This window comes from Ranitomeya imitator, chromosome 6 (assembly GCF_032444005.1).
Source record: "Ranitomeya imitator isolate aRanImi1 chromosome 6, aRanImi1.pri, whole genome shotgun sequence".
Taxonomy (NCBI): domain Eukaryota; kingdom Metazoa; phylum Chordata; class Amphibia; order Anura; family Dendrobatidae; genus Ranitomeya; species Ranitomeya imitator.
Genome location: NC_091287.1, coordinates 33,318,956 through 33,345,122, shown reverse-complemented (window position 1 = coordinate 33,345,122; position 26,167 = coordinate 33,318,956). Strand labels below are relative to the sequence as shown.

Here is a 26,167-nt window from a genome sequence, read left to right as displayed (position 1 = left end):
ATGTTTGTAAAGCGCCGCGGAATTAATGTTGCTATATAAGTGAGTAAAATTAAATAAATAAAATTATGAATATGAAATTAGAACCTAGGGAAAAATTGCTGAAGTAGTAACCATCCTTATACTGAGATAGTGGACCCATTCCTGATTCCATCTAAAATTGGGTTCATTATACAAAATGTCTGAATGTCGGAAGAACGAGGTTTCAAATGTTTGAAAAATAATATTTTCCAGCTAATCTTCTTGCCTGGTTCAGACGCTCACGTTTCTCTCACTGTCCCATTATCGACTTGTTTTCACTAAGGTTTTGTGTGTGTCTGGTGTGATGGAGCGTCCGGGTCATCAGAGGATCGAATACACATTACCTGACAATCACCCACAATCTCCAGAGAGCAAACACTGGAAGCTAATCTGTGCTGGTGCGCATACTCATTATCTATCTATATATCATCTGTTTATTATCTATTTATTATCTATCATCTATCATCTATCTATTATCTGTAGTCTATCTTTTATCTATCTATTATCTATCATCTATTATCTATTATCTATCTATTTATCTATCTATCTTCTATCTATTATCTATCATCTATTATCTATTATCTATCTATTTATCTATCTATCTTCTATCATCTATCTGTAGTCTATCTTTTATCTATCTATCTATCTTCTATCTATTTATCTATCTTCTATCTATTATCTATCATCTATCTATTATCTGTAGTCTATCTTTTATCTATCTATCTTCTATCTATTTATCTATCTATCTTCTATCTATTATCTATCATCTATCATCTATCTATTATCTGTAGTCTATCTTTTATCTATCTATTATCTATCATCTATTATCTATCTTCTATCTATTATCTATCATCTATCTATCTTCTATCTATCTATCTATTATCTATCTATCATTTATCTATTATCTATCTATTATCTATCATCTGTTCTATCTATCGTCTATCTATTATCTATCATCTATCTATTATCTATCACATATATCTATCTATTTATCTGTCTTCTATCTATCAATCATTTATCTATCTATTATCTGTCTATCATCTATTATCTATCTGTCTTCTATCTATTATCTATCATCTATTTATTATCTATGTCTTCTATTTATTTATTATCTATCTCTTTATCAACATACATTATATCTCATAAATATCAGACTATCAATTAAAGGGAACCTGTCAGCAGATTTTTGCCGCTAAAAGATGTGGCCACCACCTTTCAGGGCATTCTATAATACTTAACATAACAAACAAGAAAAAAGACGATCATCAAGCCCAAATTTATATGAAAGTATAGAAAACCACTGGCGTTCCCCCTCTCTGCCCCTCCGGTGGTCCACAGGCCATTTGATATAGGTATGTTAATCTGTGACATTCGCTTTCTTTGATGCTGTTGCCTTATGCATTCTGTTCTTGTGATTACCATGTGTTATACCTTTTTTTACCATGCATATGTGACATTAACCCACTATTAAGGGATTACTTTGCTTGGGGGTAATATATTTATATCATATATCTATTAATGGTTTGTTAACCAAGACAATGGAAATGTTAAATTTTTGATAACTCTGCCAGCGTCCCCACGTCCCACGCTTGTACATTGTACATATGCCCCGTGGTTGTATCCACCGTCCTAACCTGGTTTTTGTATCGATTTTCAATAAAGGTTTTCTGTAGTTTCATATAAATTTGGGCTTGATGATCGTCTTTTTTTCTTGTTTCTTATGTTATTTATGATATCGACGATCGGTCCAGGATTTTGGTCCATTATTTGGGGCATTAAAATGAATAGTATAATTCTGATCAAAAATGCTCTTGACTACTGATAATGATGCCAGTGTATTTGTTGAGCTACCTTAGCATTCTATAATACTGTAGATAAGCCTCAACCTACTGAACAGCCGCACAGCCAGCTCTTCCCTCTCCTAGTGTATCCTCACCCACCCCCTGCAGACTGTGAGCCCTCGCGGGCAGGGTCCTCCCTCCTTATGTACTCGTGTGCCTTGTTATCTGCTCATGTTTAATGTATTTGTCTATATTTGCCCCGTATTCACATGTAAAGCGCCATGGAATAAATGGCGCTATAAAAATGTATAATAATAATAATAATAATAATAATAAGCCCCCGGTCCGATCTGCAAGTGAAGAAAAATAAGTTTTATTGTACTCACCCTGGAAGGCGGTCCGAGCCAATGAGTGTTGCAGGTCCGGTCCGGTGCCTCCCATCTTCTTGCGGCGACGCCGCCCTCCTGCTTCTTCATCGCTTCCTGGCATCGGCGCTCCTGCGCAGGCGTACTTATCTGTCATGTTGAGGGCAGAGCAAAGTACTGCAGTGCGCAGGCGCTGGGCCTCTCGGACCTTTCACGGCGCCTGCGCACTGCAGTACTTTGCTCTGCCCTCAACATGACATAAGTACGCCTGCGCAGGAGCGCCGATGCCGGGGAGCGATGAAGAAGCAGGAGGGCGGTGTCGCAAGAAGATGGGAGGCGCCGGACCACGACCTGTGACATCCATCGGACCGGACCGCCTTCCAGGGTGAGTATAATAAAACATATTTTTCTCATCTTTCAGGATACATCGGGGGCTTATCTACAGCATCACAGAATGCATCACAGAATGCTGTAGATAAGCCCTGGAAGGCAGTGGCAGCATCTTATAGCGGCAAAATTTGCTGACAGGTTCCCTTTAATTTTTTCCCTTCTTCTTTCTTTCTTCTTCCAGTCTTTTTCCTCTTTATTTTTTTCTTTCCTTTCCTTTTCTCTGTTATTTTCTTTGTTTCCTTCCTTTCAGTCCTTTTTTTTTTAATTTTTCTTTCACTTTCGTTTTTTCCTTCCTTTTCTCTCTTTAGCTCTCTTTTCATCATTTGACACATTGCCTGCCTTTCTTTTTCTTTCTTTCTTTCTTTCTTTCTTTCTTTCTTTCTTTCTTTCTTTCTTTCTTTCTTTCTTTCTTTCTTTCTTTCTTTTTTTCTTCTTTCTATCTTCTTCTCTTTCATTTTCTTTTTTTCCTTCCTTCTTTCTTTCTTTCTTTCTTTCTTTCTTTCTTTCTTTCTTTCTTTCTTTCTTTCTTTCTTTCTTTCTTTTTTCTTCTTTCTTTTTCTCTTTCATTTTCTTTTTTTCCTTCTTCCTTTCTTTCTTTCTTTCTTTCTTTCTTTCTTTCTTTCTTTCTTTCTTTCTTTCTTTCTTTCTTTCTATTCTCTCTTTATCTTTTCCTTTGTCCTTCTTTTTTACTTTCTAAGTTTTATATCTGTTTGCTTCCTATCTTTTTCATTTAGTTCTATCTTTTCCTCTAATTGCTATAGTGATACATTCCACCACATTAAGGTCCTGTAATGTAGGAGACGCAGCCTGCTTGCCGGCCATTGGGGATTTCTCCTGTACACAGAAAGAATAGGAGCGAGAACATGTAAATAATTAGAGCGAATTCTTCTGTGAATTTTAGAATCTTGTCTTTAGCTTTTGTGTCCCTTTATTAAGTCTGACCTGGTATTTTGGTATTTATAGTCCGTGTGACAACATTCTGCTCCTGTTAGACCTGGACAGTGACTGCAGAAAGTCTCTCTGGGAAATTACAATTCCATCTGGTAATGAAAGTTTTAGAACTTGATTTTTTTTTTACTGAACTTGTTTTCATTCCTGATTATATAAGCCATTGACGAAGATTTATTGTGGCTCTTGCTGTGTAATAGACCTCTAAGGAGCGTAAATTATGACTGGCAGTTTAATCAATGCGGCTTCTCTAGTAATCAGCCGGGACAGATGGAACATTATATATAATCACCTGCTTTTCCAATTTACTGTACTCATAGCACGTGATTAGTAATTTTTTTTTTTTTTTATCTTACCATCTATCAAAATATTTGGAGAGAAATAAATTAAAGATATTTTTTTCAGTTTCGGAAAAACCCTCTCTCCGGGCTGCAGTTTTTTATATATACTTTACTTACCCTCCCCAGGTCCAACGCTGAGTCTCCACTGCTCCTTTCAGTATCTTTTATTATCTGTACTGCTGCAGTCAATCACTGACTTTAGCGTTGCTGCGCCAGTTGACGTTGTCAATGGTTGGCGTGACATCAGTGCTGCAGACACTGTGAGTATTGGTGGGAACTCAGCACTTAGACCTGGGGAGGGTGAGCAAAGTAATGTTTTTTTTATGTATATATAAACTGCATCCAGGGAGCAGGGATTTTATCAAACGCAAATACCCCTTTGCTGTTTTTTTTTCTCCCAAAATATGCATGGTCTCATAGGTATGACTGTGACATGCTTTGCGCCCCATTGGTTTTGTGGTACGCCAAAAATGTAATTGATATCAATGATGTGCAATGCTCCCATGCATCCCTGTCACAGGTTTATCGTGACAGAGAGGTGCCATAAGATCACAGCATCTGATTTTTCCTACTCCTGTACTGACTAGAAGCTCTTCACCTTCATATTAAACTGTGTGTTTCTTTTAGCAGTGCAGGGGTTAATATGCTCAGTTGAGAGCTCCTGGAAGCTTTCCTACATTAAGGCTCTCAGCTGTGCACTGTTGGCCATGCCCATCTCCTATATAATCTGGACCCTGGCTAGCACTAATTGTCAGAGTTAGCGTTTGCTGCATGGCTGGAAGTTGTTGGTGTTTTTTGGAGAAGGTGTTTGGTGGATTTATCTGTGACTGTTGCTAGGTTTTGAGTGTGTGATAATTTTCCTTCTTCTCGTACTTTGGTTTTCCCCCATCCTCCACTCCCTGGTGTTTACCTCCGTTGTTTGTGAGAGTACATTTGTATGATTGGTATTTTCCTTTATCCTCGTTCGTATTATCTGGATAATCTTGTTGGTGTATTATAGTACACTACTACTCCGCTCTTCCTTGCGTGTGAGAAGGGTACTGCCTGAGGGCGGATTTAGGAGCTAAGGCAAGGTACGGGGCACCCCGGCGTCTTCACCATCAGAAGTAATCCGGGTAACAGGACAAGCTAGGGCGCCTCCTACCCAGGGCCGTATTTAGAGTTTCTGCTGCCCTAGGCACTTTTAGTGCTGCCTCCCCCATTGGTGAGTATGACACTATCGGCAGTGACTTTGGCAAGAATCGCTGATGTGAAAGTCGCCTTTTGCAGCAGATCCGGCAGTTTTTCTGCATCTGCCATGTAACGGATCACTTACAGCAACACTGCGTTCGGCCTCATTCATTCCTTATGGGATTTGCGGCACTTGCCGTGATCTGGCAAATGTGGTACCATACCTCCCAACTTTTGAAGAAGGGAAGGAGGTATAAAGTTTGCGGCATGCGTAGTGCGCAGCGGCAAATTTTAGGCCACGCCTCGGACTACACCCATTTCACAACCAGTCACACCCATATCCACGTCCCAACCACAGCCATTTAGCACTGCTGATCACACTGTTTTATATACAATAATTATAAACAAAAAAAAATATGGCCACACATAATAGCCACACATGATGCTCAATACTGTATAACAGCCACCACACATGGTGCTCCATACTGTATAATGGCCACACACAGTTTTCCATACTGTATAATGGCCCCACATGATGCTCAATACCGTATAATGGCCACAAATGATGCTCCATACTGTATAATGGCCACACATGATCCATACTGTATAAAGGCCACACATGATGCTCCATACTGTATAAAGGCCACACATGATGCTCCATACTGTATAATGGCCACATATGATGCTCCACGCATAATGTATAATGGCCCACCCCCCTCCCATCCTGTATGCATGGCTCATCTCCCTTCCATGCATGGCTCATCGGCTCCCCGCTCCCATCATGCACGAAACATCTCTCCCCCCATGTATGCATGGCTCATCTCCCCCCCTCCAATCCTGTATGCATGGCTCATCTCCCCCTCCTCCCTGTATGCATGGCTCATCTCCCCCTCCTCCCTGTATGCATGGCTCATCGGCTCCCCGCTCCCATCATGCATGGCTCATCTCTCCCCCTCCTGTATGCATGGGTGGCGCTGGTTCATCTCACATCCCCCCTATGCGTGGCTCATGTCCCCCTCACTGTATGCAGGGGTGGCTCAGCCTCTGGCTCATCTCCCATCCCCCCTATCATTGGCTCATGTCCCCCTCCCTGTATGCAGGGGTGGCTCAGCTCAGCCTCTGGCTCATCTCCCGTCTCCCCTATGTGTGGCTCATGTCCCCCCACTGTATGCAGGGGTGGCTCTGGCTCATCTCCCATCCCCCCCCCCCCATGCGTGGCTCATGTCCCCCTCACTGTATGCAGGGGTGGCTCAGCCTCTGGCTCATCTCCCATCCACCCCTATGCGTGGCTCATGTCACATGAGCGATGCATAGGGGGGAATGGGAGATGAGCCAGAGGCTGAGCTGAGCCACCCCTGCATACAGGGAGGGGGTCATGAGCCACGCATAGGTGGGATGGGAGATGAGCCAGAGCCACCCCTGCATACAGTGAGGGGGACATGAGCCAGGCGTACATGGGGGGATGGGAGATGAGCTAGAGCCACCCCCTGCATACAGGGAGGGGGACATGGGTGGCTCTGGCTCATCTCCCATACCCCCCCTGTAGGCGTGGCTCATCGCCGGCCCCGCTCCCATCTTGCATGGCTCGTCATCTCTCCCCTCTGGCCAGCCGCCCCCAGGCTCCATGCATGGGCGTCATCATCTCCCCCCCCCCCCCCGGTCATCTTCATCTCCCCCCCTGGCCAGCCGCCCCCAGGCTCCATGCATGGGCGTGGAGCCTGGGGGCAGCTGGCCGGGGGGGGGAGATGATGACGCCGCATCATCATCATCTCTCCCCCCCCCTGGCCAGCCGCCCCCAGGCTGCTCCATCATGGCTCATCTTCATCTCTCTCCCCCCCTGGCCAGCCGCCCCCAGGCTGCTCCATCATGGCTCATCTTCATCTCTCTCCCCCCCCCTGGCCATCCGCCCCCAGGCTGCTCCATCATGGCTCATCTTCATCTCCCCCCCCCCCTGGCCAGCCGCCCCCAGGCTGCTCCATCATGGCTCATCTTCATCTCTCCCCCCCCTGGCCAGCCGCCCCCAGGCTGCTCCATCATGGCTCATCTTCATCTCTCTCCCCCCCCCTGGCCATCCGCCCCCAGGCTGCTCCATCATGGCTCATCTTCATCTCCCCCCCCCCTGGCCAGCCGCCCCCAGGCTGCTCCATCATGGCTTATCTTCATCTCTCCCCCCCCCCCTGGCCAGCCGCCCCCAGGCTGCTCCATCATGGCTCATCTTCATCTCTTCCCCCCCCCCCCTGGCCAGCCGCCCCCAGGCTGCTCCATCATGGCTTATCTTCATCTCTCTCCCCCCCTGGCCAGCCGCCCCCAGGCTGCTCCATCATGGCTCATCTTCATCTCTCCCCCCCCCTGGCCAGCCGCCCCCAGGCTGCTCCATCATGGCTCATCTTCATCTCTCCCCCCCCCTGGCCAGCCGCCCCCAGGCTGCTCCATCCTGGCTCATCTTCATCTCTCCCCCCCTGGCCAGCCGCCCCCAGGCTGCTCCATCATGGCTCATCTCAATCTCTCCCCCCCCCTGGCCAGCCGCCCCCAGGCTGCTCCATCATGGCTCATCTTCATCTCTCCCCCCCTGGCCTGCCGCCCCCAGGCTGCTCCATCATGGCTCATCTTCATCTCTCTCCCCCCCTGGCCAGCCGCCCCCAGGCTGCTCCATCATGGCTCATCTTCATCTCTCTCCCCCCCTGGCCTGCCGCCCCCAAGCTGCTCCATCATGGCTCATCTTCATCTCTCCCCCCCTGGCCAGCCGCCCCCAGGCTGCTCCATCATGGCTCATCTTCATCTCTCCCCCCCCTGGCCAGCCGCCCCCAGGCTGCTCCATCATGGCTTATCTTCATCTCTTCCCCACTGGCCAGCCGCCCCCAGGCTCCATGCATGGGCGTGGAGCCTGGGGGCGGCTGGCCAGGGCAGGGGGGGGAGAGATGATGATGCGGCGTCATCATCTCTCTCCCCCCCCCCTTGCCAGCCGCCCCCAGGCTGCTCCATCATTTATGGCTCATCTTCGGCTGTCGGCTGAGGCTCCCCGCCGCTCCGCGCTCCCATGCCTCGCTGCTCCTTGTCTGTCCACGCCGGTCCTCCTTCACGGTCTCCCCCTGCCGTCCTCCCACCCTGGCTGTGTGTCACAATACTCACCGACTCCGACTAACCGTCCGACTCCTTGCCATACCGCGCGCGCAGGAACTCTCTCTTCACGTCTGTGTCCCGCCGGCGGCAGCTCGTCCTGTGAGAGCGGTCAGGTGGTACTGCTCATTAAAGGTCATGAATATGTGCATATTCATGACCTTAATGTAGCGGTACCACCTGACCGCTCTCATAGGACGAGCTGCCGCCGGCGGACGCGGAGACCAGACCAGGCATCGCTGGAGCCAGCTAGGTGAGTATAAATAATGTACCTACTACCTACCATGATAATAACTCTACATGACCACTCTACATACAAACATGTATGATGGCAAGGGTGGGCGGGCGGAGGGGGGGTTTAGTGACCCGGCCGCCGGACTTTAGAAAGAAAAAAAAAAAAACCTGCTCTGGTGCCGCCCCCCCCGCATCGTCACCGCCCTAGGCACGTGCCCTCGAGTGCCTAGTGGCAAATACGGCCCTGCTCCTACCGTTAAAGGCAAGGAAGGAGCCCCTGGTCCCGGGACACCCGACAATAGAGTTTGGACAAACCCTTGAAGTTCTAGACCAAAGACCAATCCGTAGAGAGCAGAGTAACAGGCTGGGTTCTGCAGGGGCAGGACCAGTGAAGGGTGGGCCAAAAAGAAGGTCATTATAAAGAGACCTCAGATCCTAATAATCCTTTCAGGGCAGATTTTATTCGGATCAAGTAAAATCTTCCGGGCGATTTGAGCAGATCTGTCCTAAATGAATTTTAAGGAGTTTTTCTCATGTAGGATTTGTCCAGTTTTATGCACTTGATATAAATGTATTTTACTTGCTATTTCTTCCAGCAGATCACATAGGGCAGTGACAATAACCCACTAGCCCCCGCGTGCTGATGCTGCGCCGCCGTTTTTGACAAACCGCAATTGACAATTACCTATTTCTTTTTTCAATGACAGGGGAGTAGGATGCATATTCATAGAGATGATCCAGGGCGTCGCGGCCTTTCCAGGAATGAAAGACATACAGGACCAACTGGAAAGAATATTTCTGGTGAGTTTTTTTTATTAATTTTTTTTTTTATCGTGTGTTGATGACATTTATTATTCATGAGATATAAGATTGACATTTTTCCGTAAATGCAGATTTTTTTATTTTTCCATATAGATACATTCATGGGGTTCCTGGAAATGTATTCCTCCCGTGCCCTTGTTGCTGTCATATTAAGTATGATATGCAATAAATAATACATATCTGAGTCTGTGGATCCTGCCACGATTGGGAATGAATATGGGTTTCATTTTGCATTTGGGGAAGGGAAGAGGGATTATTTGGGATATGATAACTGCCATCAGCCGAGAGAGTAGTCCCAGGCGTTATTTTGGCTGGACACTTTTTCCCTTGCTGATAGGCTCTCTGCCATCCTGCCCGAAACTAGAGCATAAATTTCAGATTTTTCTGTTATTGGTGGACCATCATTAGGCTAAGCCTGAGACCTGGGACCAATATAGATCAGCTGGTAACAGGTCTTCTTACAGCTGGGATGTTCAGACTCCATAAACCGTTCACTTCCAGCCAACACAGGACCTGCTCTAAATGATGATCTGTGGTGATCCTGGATGTCGAACCTCCTCTGATCTGAAATGGAAGACCCATCATGAGGAATATTGCAATTCCCCCACTGGCCACTGGGGCTTTTCTTAAACTCTAACTTCCTGTTGTTTCAGGAAATGCACATGCACATTAGCAGCAATGAACAGACTCTGATAATATCCTTTGTATTGAAGCGTCTAATGAGCGTGTTCTAATGTAATTGTGAAGGACAGGAGATAAGAGTCTAAAAAAGCCCTAGTTCACTAGGCATAGCTTCATACACCTTGCAAAGACTGGACATACCCTTTAATTTTTTTTAACCAGTATAGTGGTCCAAGCCATTTTCCTGAAACAGAGCTCCAAATCTCCATCTGTAACATCTGTCATTTATATATGGTGGAAGGCACCATCAAATTTACGGAGCGGGCCCAGTATCTGAGCTTGATCCATGCGCAGCGGATGGCACCTGACGTGTGAACCCCTTTAGGTGCTGCAGTCCAGTATTAGTATCGGTCACAGCGGCACCTGTGCGCCTAATGAAAGTGTATTATACATGTTCGAGTCCCCTGGTGGGACAAATAAAAAATCAATGTTCCAAAATTTATTAGAAAAGCAATTAAACAATAAAAGTGAAAAAATCAACACTTTTTCAACTGATTGTATAAAAAGATATAAAATGTACAAACAATATGCATAACTGCTGTTGCTGCCTGTAACAGTCCGAAGTATTGAAATGTTAAGTTATTTAATATAAGACCATAACCCGTGGACAAGAGTGGCGCGGTTTCTGGAAAAAAAAACCTCATAAAGCTGATTTCCAACTGCTTTTAAACTTAAAGGGAGTGTGTCCTTAGAAATTGAACTGTTTAAACCCGGTGTATACTTTCTGGAAGACAGTCTTATTATCAACAGAGGCAGGATTACAATGACTAATAGCACCTCTATATACAGTAGATAACACAGGATCCACCATTCACAATAGGTGATGTCACAGCTCACCTCCTCCTCCTGTACAATGACTGATAACACCTCTATATACAGTAGATAACACAGGATCCACCATTCACAATAGATGTCACAACTCACCTCCTCCTCCTCCTCCTGTACAATGACTGATAACACCTCTATATACAGTAGATAACACAGGATCCATCATTCACAATAGGTGATGTCACAGCTCACCTCCTCCTCCTGTACAATGACTGATAACACCTCTATATACAGTAGATAACACAGGATCCACCATTCACAATAGATGTCACAACTCACCTCCTCCTCCTCCTGTACAATGACTGATAACACCTCTATATACAATAGATAACACAGGATCCACCAATACAAAAGATAAGGACAGAGCCAGTTCATTGCTGCTAACGTCCGTGTGAATTTGCTGAAATAAGAAGTTAGAGTCTGAAAAAGTTTTCACACCGGCAACTGAGACTATCAGGTTTCTATATTTTTTTTTTATTTTTAATAAAAAATTATAATATTGAAAAGAAAAAAAAAATTATTGTTAAATAAAAAAATAATAATTTGAAAATTTGGAAAAAAAAAATTTAACAGGTAATTTTCTGAGGACACATACCCTGTAAAGGGATTGTATAGAAAACCATGACTGCTTTGTCTTAGTTGTAGAGTATTACACCTCTGCTTCATTAAAGTTAGTAGAACTGAACTGTACAGGGACAGATGGGGCGCCAATTTTGGAAGAAAGCAGCCATGTTTTTCGCTTCTTGCAAAAGCCCTTTAATTTGGAGAGAACAATATAACACGTATCCCGTTGAGTAATTGTGATTCTACAAAGCCTAAGAAATGTCAAACATATGAATAATCTGTGATTTGTGCTATTAGTCCGGCTCATCCTCGGGGGGTGATGCTGCCGCCCCTCTGTAGTTCTTAGTGGGATTTGCAGGCGACGTTTGGCCGCACGTCCGTCGGTGACACCTTCGTCCTGAAATGATTTATTCTCTGCTGATTCTCATAACGCGTCTCATCCGTCAATCGCTCCGCGTCCCGACCTCGGAGAATTCGGTTGTGTTGGCTCTTTATGTCTCACGCACCATTTACTATCCAACAACAGCCATGAGCGAGGAGCGTGCAGCAGTCCGCCAGATGATGGCGGCGGCGGCGGGGCGAGGGGTGATGGTGTAATCACTGCTAGGACTGGAGAGGGGGCGACCTATAATGACGCCGCTCCAGGTAACGGCGCAGGTTCTGCTCTCAGCCAAAGCAACCTCTGTCCATGTCCTGTGTTCAATAGAATGTTTTATCAGAAAACAACATATTGTTTAAATCGGGTTTTTCTGTTAAATGTATTTTTCTTTTTTACATTTTGACCATTTTTTTTTTTTGCTTCCTTTTCACAATGTGTATGAAAATTAAAAAATAGAAATATTGCAATTCCCACACCGGCCAGATGAGTTTGACATTCGCTGCTGTGCTCTACATAGAAAGTGAGTGAGATGGAATATCTCCCGGTACAGTGAATGGAGATGTCATCTCACTCTCTGCCTATGCGGAGCGCAGCAGCCGATAATAACTAACCAATCTCGGCTTCTGCGCTCTGTATAGGCAGCAACCAAAATAACAGAGGTTGAGCCGCTAATTTGTGAACGAAGACAATACTGAATCACGTGCACTGCACTGCGCTCTCCCACAACCTCCAACAGCTGCCCCAAATAATAAAAAAAAAATGATCCCATGTAAAAATAAACATTAAAAAATAATAAAAATGCACAAATGTTAAAATACTTTTTCTAATCTTAATTTGGGGTTGAATGGGATAAAAAATTTTTTTTTAGAATACATCACTTTATTTTACAAATGTTATTGCAACAGAAAGCAGAACAAATAGAACTATAATACATATGTTTGAGAGATGAGGGGTTCAATCTGTACTGGTAGAAGAGAGTACTAAAGGGCCACAGGTTAAGGGGCACAAAATACTTGCCTTGCCCCACTGATAGTGACAAGGGACATATGGATCGCCCCCAGACACAGGGCCACGAGTTCTCGGTACCGGGCCTCTCTGGTTCGGTGCTGAGGCTGTCACGGTGGCTAGACCCGGTCCGCGACCCTGCTAAGGGGCGTCCAGTAAAGGTGATATGAGTCTGTCAGGGGTTCGTGACGTCACCTGTGGTGTTCGATCAGGGTGACCGACGCTGCTATGGGGTCCGCTGGGGTGATGGAATGGCAGCTGGATGGTATACCTTCCCACAGGTGAAGTGTGTCCCCAGGGCTTCCCAGTAAGGTGGATGGTGATGGTGTGAGGTGCAGTCAATAACGAGGACACAAGGTTGCAGTCTCTTTACCTCTTTAATGTAGGCTTCAGAATCCTCAATCCAGAGCACGCTTAACAGGGCTATCTGAGACTGGCCGGTCCGATGGGCACTTCCAGAGTTTCCTTCGCAGATGGAAATCGTTGCCCACCACTAGCGCCTGTGTGTTGTAGTCCTACCCTGCTGAGCATTCGGAATAGTCCTCACAACTGCTGTTCTCGTTCGTTCGTTCTCTACAGCTCTCTCTCGTTCTTTGGTTCCAGATGTTGCTAGTTTCTAACGTCCCCCAGGTATGTTATGGCTAGGACGCACCCCTATGACGGGAAGGCTCGGAGCTCTTCCGGACCCTAGAGACGCACCTCTCCACGCGTTGCCCCCTATGTCTTCGTAGGTAACATAGTAACATAGTAACATAGTTAGTAAGGCCGAAAAAAGACATTTGTCCATCCAGTTCAGCCTATATTCCATCATAATAAATCCCCAGATCTACGTCCTTCTACAGAACCTAATTGTATGATACAATATTGTTCTGCTCCAGGAAGACATCCAGGCCTCTCTTGAACCCCTCGACTGAGTTCGCCATCACCACCTCCTCAGGCAAGCAATTCCAGATTCTCACTGCCCTAACAGTAAAGAATCCTCTTCTATGTTGGTGGAAAAACCTTCTCTCCTCCAGACGCAAAGAATGCCCCCTTGTGCCCGTCACCTTCCTTGGTATAAACAGATCCTCAGCGAGATATTTGTATTGTCCCCTTATATACTTATACATGGTTATTAGATCGCCCCTCAGTCGTCTTTTTTCTAGACTAAATAATCCTAATTTCGCTAATCTATCTGGGTATTGTAGTTCTCCCATCCCCTTTATTAATTTTGTTGCCCTCCTTTGTACTCTCTCTAGTTCCATTATATCCTTCCTGAGCACCGGTGCCCAAAACTGGACACAGTACTCCATGTGCGGTCTAACTAGGGATTTGTACAGAGGCAGTATAATGCTCTCATCATGTGTATCCAGACCTCTTTTAATGCACCCCATGATCCTGTTTGCCTTGGCAGCTGCTGCCTGGCACTGGCTGCTCCAGGTAAGTTTATCATTAACTAGGATCCCCAAGTCCTTCTCCCTGTCAGATTTACCCAGTGGTTTCCCGTTCAGTGTGTAATGGTGACATTGATTCCTTCTTCCCATGTGTATAACCTTACATTTATCATTGTTAAACCTCATCTGCCACCTTTCAGCCCAAGTTTCCAACTTATCCAGATCCATCTGTAGCAGAATACTATCTTCTCTTGTATTAACTGCTTTACATAGTTTTGTATCATCTGCAAATATCGATATTTTACTGTGTAAACCTTCTACCAGATCATTAATGAATATGTTGAAGAGAACAGGTCCCAATACTGACCCCTGCGGTACCCCACTGGTCACAGCGACCCAGTTAGAGACTATACCATTTATAACCACCCTCTGCTTTCTATCACTAAGCCAGTTACTAACCCATTTACACACATTTTCCCCCAGACCAAGCATTCTCATTTTGTGTACCAACCTCTTGTGCGGCACGGTATCAAACGCTTTGGAAAAATCGAGATATACCACGTCCAATGACTCACCGTGTAGTACGGTAGACAGCCAACCTATAATTAACTGTCCGGCGGAGTTTGAAGTAAGGCCTGAAGTCAGTTACTCCTGTGGTGTTCCGGCCACCGACTACGCGCCTCAGTAAGATGTTGCCTCTCTCTCTCTCGGCACGACTCTTACTGGCTCTTCTTTGTGCTTGATCTCGTTTACACTGTTCCACAATATCCTTCCCTTCGTGTCTCTCTCCTGGATACCGCCGCAGGGTGTGCAGGCGCGGTTCCGTTACGTTCTGTTCGCTAGGCACCTGCCAGGTTCCCACGCCTGACAGGGACCCCCCTGTGTCTTCTCCCTGCAACACCCCCTGCCACAGGATGTTGCCTGAATCCAACCCAGTCAGCTTCTGACTAACTTCCTCCCCAGCCCCTAGTTTTACCAGTGTGAGGAGGGGCCCAATAAATAAAGCCTTTCTCCCCCTAGTGGCCGGAGTGTGAAGTGTAATGTGTTCTGGTGATACCTGGTCAGGAGAACTCCTTAGTGCCATCAGACGTACCATCACTCCCCTTAGTGGCAGAGTGCCATACTGCAACGACCAGGTCTCTGGGGCGCTGCAACATACACCTGTCAATTTTGGCAGGAACGGCTGACCATCGAATTTTCATGGTGGTCGCCCGACTCTCCCTAATGGAAGATACCATGAGAAAGAAGGAGCATGCACGTCAGAATTCAATATATCATATCCTTTGTTATATGGAAGGTAATTTGCCGCCATAGGCAGTGGCTTGTTTGTATCTCCCCGTTAAGCATTCAGCTATCGGTTATCTCCACCTTTAGCGCCATGCCTCTGTACCTTTCAGCCTGTAAGGGCAGAGAGCACAACAGTTTGCTTATGTAGCTTTCTTGTTGGCTAAAACCATTTTCACAGTAAATAATGTGCTTACCATCAGGTATACACTGGGGAATTCTGAGTTACCAGTGAGGAGTCCTCTGTTCAGGATACTAATTTGTTTGTAGGAGTGAAGAGAGGTTATAAAGAGCGTCTCTCCCCCTGGAGGACTCGTCCTTTACTCCATTATATAGATTTGAATGAGCATTGTGTGTAATACGTCATCTCCCCTCCGGGGGCACTGCAGGGAGACGGAACTCTTTTTGTCAATGTCTACACAGATTACAGCTGGTTTCTGCGGGGTCTCAGCATACATGGTTCTCGTGTGCGTAGAAGACAGAACATTAAAAAATGCTCTTTCAAGTGTTTTTTTGTTTTTTTAATAGATCTGTTCTGAAATTTTTAATGCTGGGTTCTCATAAGTAAGGAGGATTTGTACAAATTATCAAATTACCATCAAGGTCTTTCCTTATGAACTCATTAACCCTCACTATTCCCACTGTATAATATCATTTTATAGGGTTTTTTTTTCTCCCACTAAATATATTAATCACCAAAGGATAGGTGATAGTTCATTGCTAGCTGTCCTAGAACTGGGACGCCCATTGACACGAAGGCCTCATTCACATGTCAGTATTTGGTCAGTACTTTGCATCAGTGTATGTGGGACAAAACCAGGAGTGGCGGTTATAGAGAAAAACTATGATTGAAAGATTGACCTCTGTTCTGCGTTTTGGAAACACTTCTGATTTTTTATTATTTTTTTATTATTATTATTATACATTTTTTTAGCGCCATTTATTCCATGGCGCTTTACATGTGAATACGGGGCAAATATAGACAAATACATTAAACATGAGCAGATAACAAGGCACACGAGTACATAAGGAGGGAGGACCCTGCCCGCGAGGGCTCACAGTCTGCAGGGGGTGGGTGAGGATACACGAGGAGAGGGAAGAGCTGGTTGTGCGGCAGTTCAGTAACTTCAGGATCACTGCAGGCTGTAGGCTTGTCGGAAGAGGTGGGTCTTCAGGTTCTTTTTGAAGGTTTCTATGGTAGGCGAGAGTCTGATGTGTTGGGGTAGAGAGTTCCAGAGTATGGGGGAAGCACGGGAGAAGTCTTGGATGCGGTTGTGGGAAGAAGAGATGAGAGGGGAGTAGAGAAGGAGGTCTTGAGAGGATTGGAGGTTGCGTGTAGGTAGGTACTGGGAGACGAGGTCACAGATGTATGGAGGAAACAGGTTGTGGATGGCTTTGTATGTCATTGTGAGGGTTTTGAACTGGAGTCTCTGGGCGATAGGAAGCCAGTGAAGGGCTTGACATAGGGGAGAGGCTGGGGAATAGCGGGGAGACAGGTAGATTAGTCGGGCAGCAGAGTGTAGGATGGATTGGAGTGGTGCCAGAGTGCTAGAGGGGAGTCCAGAGAATAGGAGGTTGCAGTAGTCGAGGCGGGAGATGATAAGGGAATGCACTAGCGTTTTAGCGGTGTCGCGGTCAAGGATTTTGGCAGACAAATGCTGATGAAATACTGATCAAAAACATTGATGTGTGAATGAGGCCTAAGGTGTCATTCAGATGTCTGTTTTTTTACATATAAGAAACAGTCCTAGTTTCATCAGTAATTTTGTTCCGAGTTTCATCCGAGTTTCATCCGAGTTTCATCCGAGTTTCATCCGAGTTTCATCCGAGTTTCATCCGAGTTTCATCCGAGTTTCATCCGAGTTTCATCCGAGTTTCATCCGAGTTTCATCCGAGTTTCATCCGAGCTTCTTCCGAGCTTCTTCCGAGCTTCAACCGAGCTTCATCCGTGTTTCATCCACGTTTGGTCAGCGTTTCATCAGTTTTTCTCAGACGAGAAAGAAAAAAAAAAGTTTTTCCATTTTCTCATATCTATCAGTCTTTTAAAAGTAAACAGCACACAGATGGCAATTGAAGCCTGTCCTAATTTCTGACGGACTCATAGACTTGCATTCCCAATTTTAATTGGGCACTCCGATCAATATCGGTCATATCTCCGCAATTTTAAAATTGATCATGTGAACTACTTCATAAACTATACTAGATCCGGGTTCTATCTGTGAAAAACACGGACATATCCCATCCACAAAAAATGGACGTTCAATGAGCCCTGAAGATGGGGATCCCAAAGTCCCCTGTGTGAATGGAGTGGCAGCGCGCATGATCAACCAAAGGTCCATTTACTTCTGAGATTGACAAAGAAAGCTTGTAAAATCAGTCCTGTAGAAGTGGTCAAGCATGCGTTTCAGCAAAACCTTAGACGTAATGGAGAGGTGGTCAATCATGCACACTACAACTTCATTTCTAAGGGACATTGAGATCCCCATACTCAGGACCCCCGGGAATCATACATTTATCAGTTGTCCTTTTGGATAGATAGGTGATAAATGTATGTAATTTTGAAAACACAAATCTAAGAACCTTAAGGCTATGTGCACACGTTCAGGATTTCTTGCAGAAATTTCCTGAGCAAAACCGGACATTTTCTGCAAGAAATCCACATGCATTTTTTGTGTTTTTCTCGCGTTTTTTGTGCGTTTTTTGCGGATTTTTCCGGAGGTTTCCAATGCAATAAGATAGTGGGAAATCCGCAAAAAATCCGCAAAATTAATGAACATGCTGCGTTTTTTTACCGCGATGCGGTTTTTTTTCACAGAAAAAAACGCATCATGTGCACAAAAATTGCGGAATGCATTCTAAATGATGGGAGGCATAATGTATGCGTTTTTTTTTCGCGTTTTTATAGCGAAAAAAACGCGAAAAATCTGCAACGTGTGCACACAGCCTAAAAATCATATTTTCTAATATACTTACTCTTTGTTCAGTAGTCATACATATTTGATCCATATTTTCCAATGAATAATGATATCACCATGTCAGCATGGGTTTATGAGAAATCGCTCCTGTCAAACCAATCTAATCAGTTTTTATGAAGAGGTAAGCTATAGGCTGGACCACGGTGAGTCATTGGACGTGGTATATCTTGATTTTTCCAATGCGTTTGATACCGTGCCGCACAAGAGGTTGGTACACAAAATGAGAATGCTTGGTCTGGGGGAAATTGTGTGTAAATGGGTTAGTAACTGGCTTAGTGATAGAAAGCAGAGGGTGGTTATAAATGGTATAGTCTCTAACTGGGTCGCTGTGACCAGTGGGGTACCGCAGGGGTCAGTATTGGGACCTGTTCTCTTCAACATATTCATTAATGATCTGGTAGAGGGTTTACACAGTAAAATATCGATATTTGCAGATGATACAAAACTATGTAAAGCAGTTAATACAAGAGAAGATAGTATTCTGCTACAGATGGATCTGGATAAGTTGGAAACTTGGGCTGAAAGGTGGCAGATGAGGTTTAACAATGATAAATGTAAGGTTATACACATGGGAAGAAGGAATCAATGTCACCATTACACACTGAACGGGAAACCACTGGGTAAATCTGACAGGGAGAAGGACTTGGGGATCCTAGTTAATGATAAACTTACCTGGAGCAGCCAGTGCCAGGCAGCAGCTGCCAAGGCAAACAGGATCATGGGGTGCATTAAAAGAGGTCTGGATACACATGATGAGAGCATTATACTGCCTCTGTACAAATCCCTAGTTAGACCGCACATGGAGTACTGTGTCCAGTTTTGGGCACCGGTGCTCAGGAAGGATATAATGGAACTACAGAGAGTACAAAGGAGGGCAACAAAATTAATAAAGGGGATGGGAGAACTACAATACCCAGATAGATTAGCAAAATTAGGATTATTTAGTCTAGAAAAAAGACGACTGAGGGGCGATCTAATAACCATGTATAAGTATATAAGGGGACAATACAAATATCTCGCCGAGGATCTGTTTATACCAAGAAAGGTGACGGGCACAAGGGGGCATTCTTTGCGTCTGGAGGAGAGAAGGTTTATTCGGTCGTCCATGACAGCACTACGGAGAGAGGGGATCCGCCCTTCAGGAACAGGAAACCTACAGATATATAAGGGCGGCACCTCTCCCCACGCATCAGTTGGTTTCCTGTTCCTGGAGGACAGGATTCCCTACAGATTTTCTTCCGTTTCTCCTATCAAGCACCCAGGCCGGCTGTCCGACCCAGGTAGCGAGGGGGTCTCCTACCTCGGGCAGTGCGGGTCCCTGGAAGCGCCACGGTGGGCCCGGGTAGGGCTCCACGTCAGTGAGCGATGCAGAGGCGAGCGGCGTCCAGAGGAGGCTGTCTCTGCGGTCAGAAGGTGAGTATGTTCCCCCCCTTCCCCCCGGGCTCCGTTCGCTCTCGTGCCCTGACTCCCTACCTCGGGTCCCATCCGGGCGGCGCAGGCTCCGGCAACGCCCTCCGCACTCCTCTGGGATCGGAGCGGATTCGGTTGCCGGCTTCCGCCGCGATCGCCGCACTGCTGGGGCCACGTGGGCGTCGGTATGGCGGCGTGCGGCTGGAGGATCCGGCGACGCCGTCCCCGGCTTCCAGGAGCGTCGCTCACCGCTCTAGCCGGTTCCGGAAGTGATGCGGCGAGGGGGCACAGCCGGGACCGGAAGTCGGACGCCGGCCGGCTTCAGCTGAAAGCACTGCGTCCTGCTTGTGATGGGAGCGGAGGGGGGGGAGCGCTCAGGGGCGGGGGAGGATGGAGCAGGGTCAGGTGCAGGGGGGAGAGTAATTACTGACCATATGCACCTGCACATGTTCCGGCGGGGGAAGGCTATATATAGCTAATCAAGATTGCTGCAGAGCTGCTTATGGCCATCTGCAGCTATGGAGGTACCAGAAGCTGCCGTTGGTCTGCTGGAGCAGGAGCAGGACAGATCCTCAGAGACCCTTGCAAACCCCCAGCAGAAGACCCGCGGACGCAGCAATCAGGCCAGTCGCAGATTAAGACAGAAGGATCTGGACCGACCCCCCAGTGAACCGGTACCTACCGCTACTGCCTGGGTAAGAGATCTTCGTGAATGTACCCTGATGCAGTCTTTTCCTATGTTTATTTCCGTAGGGGAAAAAAAGCGCTGGTAAATCAAAAAACAAGGAGTGCGCGCTATGCGCTTGCCCTTTGCCAGACGCCTACCCTAAAAGACTTTGTCAGTCGTGTGTGCGGCAGACGGTAGGAAATAGTTAAATAGGATACTATATAGCGGTAGCACTGGATAAGTGACATAGCCTTTTCTCCGCTCCCATAGGTGGCGGAGGAGTCTCCCGATTTCACTTCAAATCTTAGGGAGATTATCAGGAAGGAGGTGAAGGATTCCCTGAAATCCCTATCCCGGGCAGAGCCTTCCAAGAGAAGAAGGGAGCCTAGCGCCTCAAATTCAGATTCGTCCGCTGGCCCAAGTAGGGAGATTGATTCAGACGCCTCTGTCTCCTCAGCGTCCTCTTCCGAAGAAGAGTCTAATCGTTTCTGTTTCCCGTTGGACCAAATGGACAAACTAATTAGATCAGTTAGATCCACTATGGGGGTGGCGGACGAAAGGCCAGAGCGTTCAACACAGGACCTAATGTTTGGCGGTCTAGACCCTAAAAAACGAAGGTCTTTTCCGCTTAACGACAAGGTGCAGAACCTCATTAAACGAGAATGGAAGAAGCCGGAGAAAAAAGGCTCTTTTCCACCGGCCTTTAAACGAAGGTACCCCTTTGAGGACCCCATGGTGAACACCTGGGATAAGGCGCCAAAATTAGACGCAGCAGTGTCTAAGGCATCTAAGAAATCATCTATCCCCTTTGATGACATGGCTTCCCTAAAAGATCCTCTGGATAAAAAGGCGTACTCGTTCCTGAAAGGGACTTGGGAAATGTCGGCTGGTGCCTTGAGACCTGCTGTGGCTGCGACATGCGCAGCCAGATCGATGATGGTCTGGCTGGATCAGCTAGGGTCTAAATTAGAAGAAGGTGTTTCCAGAGATTCCATGCTGAAATTCCTGCCAACAATCCAAAATGCCGCTGCCTTTCTCGCAGACGCTTCTGCGGATTCAGCAAGAATGGCGGCTAGAGCGGCAGGATTATCGAACGCAGCGCGGAGGGCCCTATGGCTGAAATGTTGGCCGGGTGACCTTCAATCCAGATCCCGTCTGTGCTCTATCCCATGCGAAGGGGAATACCTGTTTGGGCCAGTCCTAGATGAGCTACTAGAGAAAGCCGGAGATGAAAAGAAGAAGTTTCCTAATCTTCCAACTACCTCTTACAGGCGCCCCTTCGCAGGGAAAAGATTCTTTCGGAAGAGACCGGCCAGAGATCAGAGCAGATGGGACGAAAAAAAGAAGAGAGGTACGGGGTTCATGTTTGGTGGAGCACGTCAGGAGCCACCCCGTGAAATCAAAAAACCACCCCAATGACTAGTCGCCCCGGTGGGAGGTAGACTATCTGCCTTCTACCCGGCCTGGTCCAAGATCTCCAGCAGTGATTGGATTTTGGGGTTGGTTGCTACGGGTCTGCGGCTAGAATTCTCCTCTATCCCTCAGAACTTCTTCAGAATCACCCCTCTCAGATCCTCTCCAGCAGAACAGGCAGCCCTGGAAGCGGAAGTTCACGATCTGCTCAATAAAAATGTCCTATCTGAGGTTCCGGAAGGAGAACAGGGTAGTGGATTCTACTCTCCTCTATTCCTGATAAGTAAACCAGACGGCTCCTTCAGAACAATCATTAACCTTAGAGCACTGAATAAATTTCTGACCGTGCAACCATTTAAAATGGAAACTATAAACACCGCAATAAAACTGCTGTTTAAAAACTGCTTTATGGTAGTATTGGATTTGAAGGACGCCTATTACCATATCCCTATTTATGCAGGTCACCAACGATACCTGAGGGTGGCGGTACGGTTGGATGGGGTAGTAAAACACTTCCAGTATAGGGCCCTTCCCTTTGGGATTTCGGTCGCCCCTCGGGTATTTACCAAAGTAATGGCGGAAGTTATGGCGCACCTGCATGAGTCCAACATTCTAATAATCCCCTACCTGGACGATCTCCTTATCGTAGGTAAAACGGCGGATCACTGTCTGGAACAGTTACATAAAGTGATGTCGGCTCTAGAGCGTCTGGGGTGGATGCTAAACATTAAAAAATCACGGTTACAGCCCATGACGGTGCAGCGATTTTTGGGCCTGACCCTGGATTCCCAGGTTCAGGAATGCCGTTTGCCTCAAGAAAAAATTGATCGCCTGCACCTTCAAGTGCTGAATACCTCTAAAAACCCCACCATGTCCCTACGAAAAGCCATGTCTCTGCTAGGCTCTCTCTCGTCCTGTATTCCAGCAGTCCGATGGGCTCAGTATCATACGAGGATACTTCAGGGCGAGGTGCTGTTGCATCAAAAAAGGTTGGGGGGGGTGTATAGAAAGTCTGCTGACCCTATCCCAAGACGCTATTGTATCCCTCGGTTGGTGGTTGGACCAAGAGAATCTGTCCACAGGGGTCCCCTGGGAATATAATATAACTCGCGTGGTCACCTCGGACGCTAGCCCTTCTGGGTGGGGGGCTCACATGGGGGATACATTGGTCCAGGGGCTGTGGGATTGTAATCAGATAGAGATGTCTTCCAATCTAAAGGAGTTGACGGCTGTGGAGCAGGCGGTTAAAACACTCCTTGTCTGTCTACAAGGCCACCACGTGCGAGTATTCTCGGACAATCGAGTCACCGTGGCATACATAAATCACCAAGGCGGGACTCGTTCCAGATCCCTGATGTGTGTAGCAGATCGTCTGTTTCATCTAGCAGAGCAACATCTTCTCTCGTTGACGGCTCTACACATAAAGGGGGCAGAAAACACTACAGCGGATTTCTTAAGTCGCAACACATTAAGGCAGGGAGAGTGGTCCCTGAACGGCACCATCTTCGACCTTATCGTGGAAAGGTGGGGACAACCAGAGGTAGACCTGTTTGCCACAAAAGAAAACAGGAAAGTGGCACAATTCTGCTCTCTGAACCCCAGAGAAAATCCCCTGTCAGTAGACGCCCTCCTCATAGACTGGAACTTCAGGCTAGCCTACGCCTTTCCTCCCCTGTCTCTACTTCCTCTGGTGGTGAGGAAAATCAGGAAGGACAAAGCCACAGTAGTATTAATTGCCCCCTTCTGGCCCAGAAGGACGTGGTTTCCATGCCTGAGGGCTATGTCGATGTCCGATCCATGGGTCTTGCCAGACATTCCGGATCTCCTATCCCAGGGTCCAGTCTACCATCCTCGGGCGGTTGGCCTTCATCTGACGGCGTGGATTTTGAGCGGGCGCTACTAAAAGATAGGGGGTTCTCACCGGCCCTCATTAACACACTGCTGAAAAGCAGGAAAGTGATAACCACAAAAATCTATGTCAGAATCTGGAAGAGATTTCTTCAGAACTCGGGGGTAATAGCTGGTCAGTCAATACCAATAGACCAGATCTTGGAGTTCTTACAAAGGGGGTTAGATATGGGGTTATCCCCAAATACTCTTAAGGTGCAGGTATCAGCCTTGGGGGCCCTCTTTGGCTGCAACATCGCTGAGAATCACTGGATCAGCAGATTCATCAGGGCAACAAAACGGTCTAGGCCAATTGTGAAGAATAGAGTCATGCCATGGGACCTGAACCTAGTCCTCTCAGCCATGACAGAGGCCCCATTTGAGCCAATTACTTCAGCCTCTATTAAACATCTATCCCTTAAAGTAGCCTTCCTGGTGGCCATAACATCGGCGCGTAGGATAGGTGACATACAAGCATTATCCAGGGTTCCCCCTTACATGCAGCTTAGGGATGATAGAGTGATACTGTCCCCTGATCCAGCATATCTTCCTAAGGTAGTGTCCAGTTTCCACAGAACACAGGAAATAGTTCTTCCATCTTTCCTCCCCAATCCTACTAACGATAAGGAAAGGAAGTTACACACTTTAGATGTAAGAAGATGTATCCTGCAGTATCTAGCGGTAACTGATCCCTGGAAGTTAGATAATGCCCTATTCGTGTCCTAGCAGGGTAGTAGGAAAGGGCATAGAGCATCAAAGTCTACTCTAGCTAGATGGATCAGGGAGGCTATCTCGCTGGCTTATATCTCAAAGGGCAAGCCGGCGCCTGAAGGTCTTAAAGCGCATTCCACTAGAGCTATGGCGGCTTCGTGGGCGGAAAGATTGGAGGTGTCGATCGACCAGATTTGTAAGGCTGCTACTTGGTCTTCTCCAAACACTTTCTATAACCATTATAGATTGAACCTGGGTGCCTCATCTGACCTCTCTTTTGGTGTAAGGGTGCTGCAAGCTGTAGTCCCTCCCTAGTTAGTTACTCTCTGTAATTCTCTCCGTAGTGCTGTCATGGACGACCGAATAAAGTCTTAGTTACTCACCGGTTAACGGTGTTTTTCGGAGTCCATGACAGCACCTGTACATACCCTCCCGTCTTCTTAAGTTCTGGGTGTACACCTCTTCCTTTACTTATATATAATTCACGGGTAGTGAATAGTTAATATTGTATTATTGTTTATTTTGTATGCTATTAACCTTGGTGGTCCTCTTGTGCTCTGTAAACCAACTGATGCGTGGGGAGAGGTGCCGCCCTTATATATCTGTAGGTTTCCTGTTCCTGAAGGGCGGATCCCCTCTCTCCGTAGTGCTGTCATGGACTCCGAAAAACACCGTTAACCGGTGAGTAACTAAGACTTTTTCCACCAACATAGAAGAGGATTCTTTACTGTTAGGGCAGTGAGAATCTGGAATTGCTTGCCTGAGGAGGTGGTGATGGCGAACTCAGTCGAGGGGTTCAAGAGAGGCCTGGATGTCTTCTTGGAGCAGAACAATATTGTATCATACAATTATTAGGTTCTGTAGAAGGACGTAGATCTGGGGATTTATTATGATGGAATATAGGCTGAACTGGATGGACAAATGTCTTTTTTCGGCCTTAATAACTATGTTACTATGTTACCTGGTTGTACCTGTGCGCTATCTTCTGTGCAGGGAAGTTTATTCCTATTTGGCCGACACATTTCCTCTTGTGAAAGTAATCTAACATAGGGACAATGGCTGTGTGTTGCCATAATGTAGAAACAGTACTCTAACAATGAACGCAGTGAGCCACAAAGCTGCAGTGCATCATTGCCCGTTTCTTAATTGTGACCGGAGCGTTTCCTTGCCGCACAGAATTCCTGTAGTCTGATGGCAATGCAGATTTGTCGCTGATCTGTGGATATCGCGGGAAGTGCTGACTCCGCAGATGGTTTAACTCAATTGAACAATAGTGCTTTCTTTATAAGAACGTTAATGAAATCTGGAGCCGCAGACCCTCGCCTGTGCGGCTGCTAAACCTCTTCTTCCGGGCTGTTGGTTTGATAGTTAAACTTCATATATCGTAAAATTGAAATGTATATTTTTTACGCTTCTTTAAAAATGTTAAAAACTTTTCTCCTAAAAGTGTAAAATCAAGGAGAATGCTGGATGATAATTTTTTGTCTCCCAAGCTTTGTTGCAAGTTCAGAATTTGATGAAAATTTTGATCAAATCTGGTAATATTGTGCATTCTGTACAAGTGAAGAGCGCATTTTGTGCCTCTTCGGAAAAGATGCTACAAATGCAAATGTTTGTCCCTAAGGTTAAATCTCAATATGAGATCATTAGGGGTTCAACATCGGCAAATGCAACACTCAGCCGATCTCTGGAGTCCCAGGTGCTGGAACGTCACAATTTGGAGAGTTGCAAACACGTCGTTGCCATAACTTTTGCAATGACCATTCTCAGAACTGCAGCCCAGATCACATCGACTTCAGTAGGA

General features: G+C 46.4%; 1 protein-coding gene across 5 annotated transcripts in view; it reads left to right on the top strand.

Moving 5' to 3' along the window:
• Nucleotides 1-26,167, top strand: part of CDK14 (cyclin dependent kinase 14) — a 521,480-nt gene that overhangs the window by 257,034 nt on the left and 238,279 nt on the right. For all 5 annotated transcript variants that reach the window (XM_069729432.1, XM_069729431.1, XM_069729435.1 and 2 more), the window contains one exon: nt 9,072-9,165. In XM_069729432.1, the coding sequence (XP_069585533.1) occupies nt 9,072-9,165 (94 nt within the window). The remainder of the gene's footprint in view (nt 1-9,071; nt 9,166-26,167) is intronic.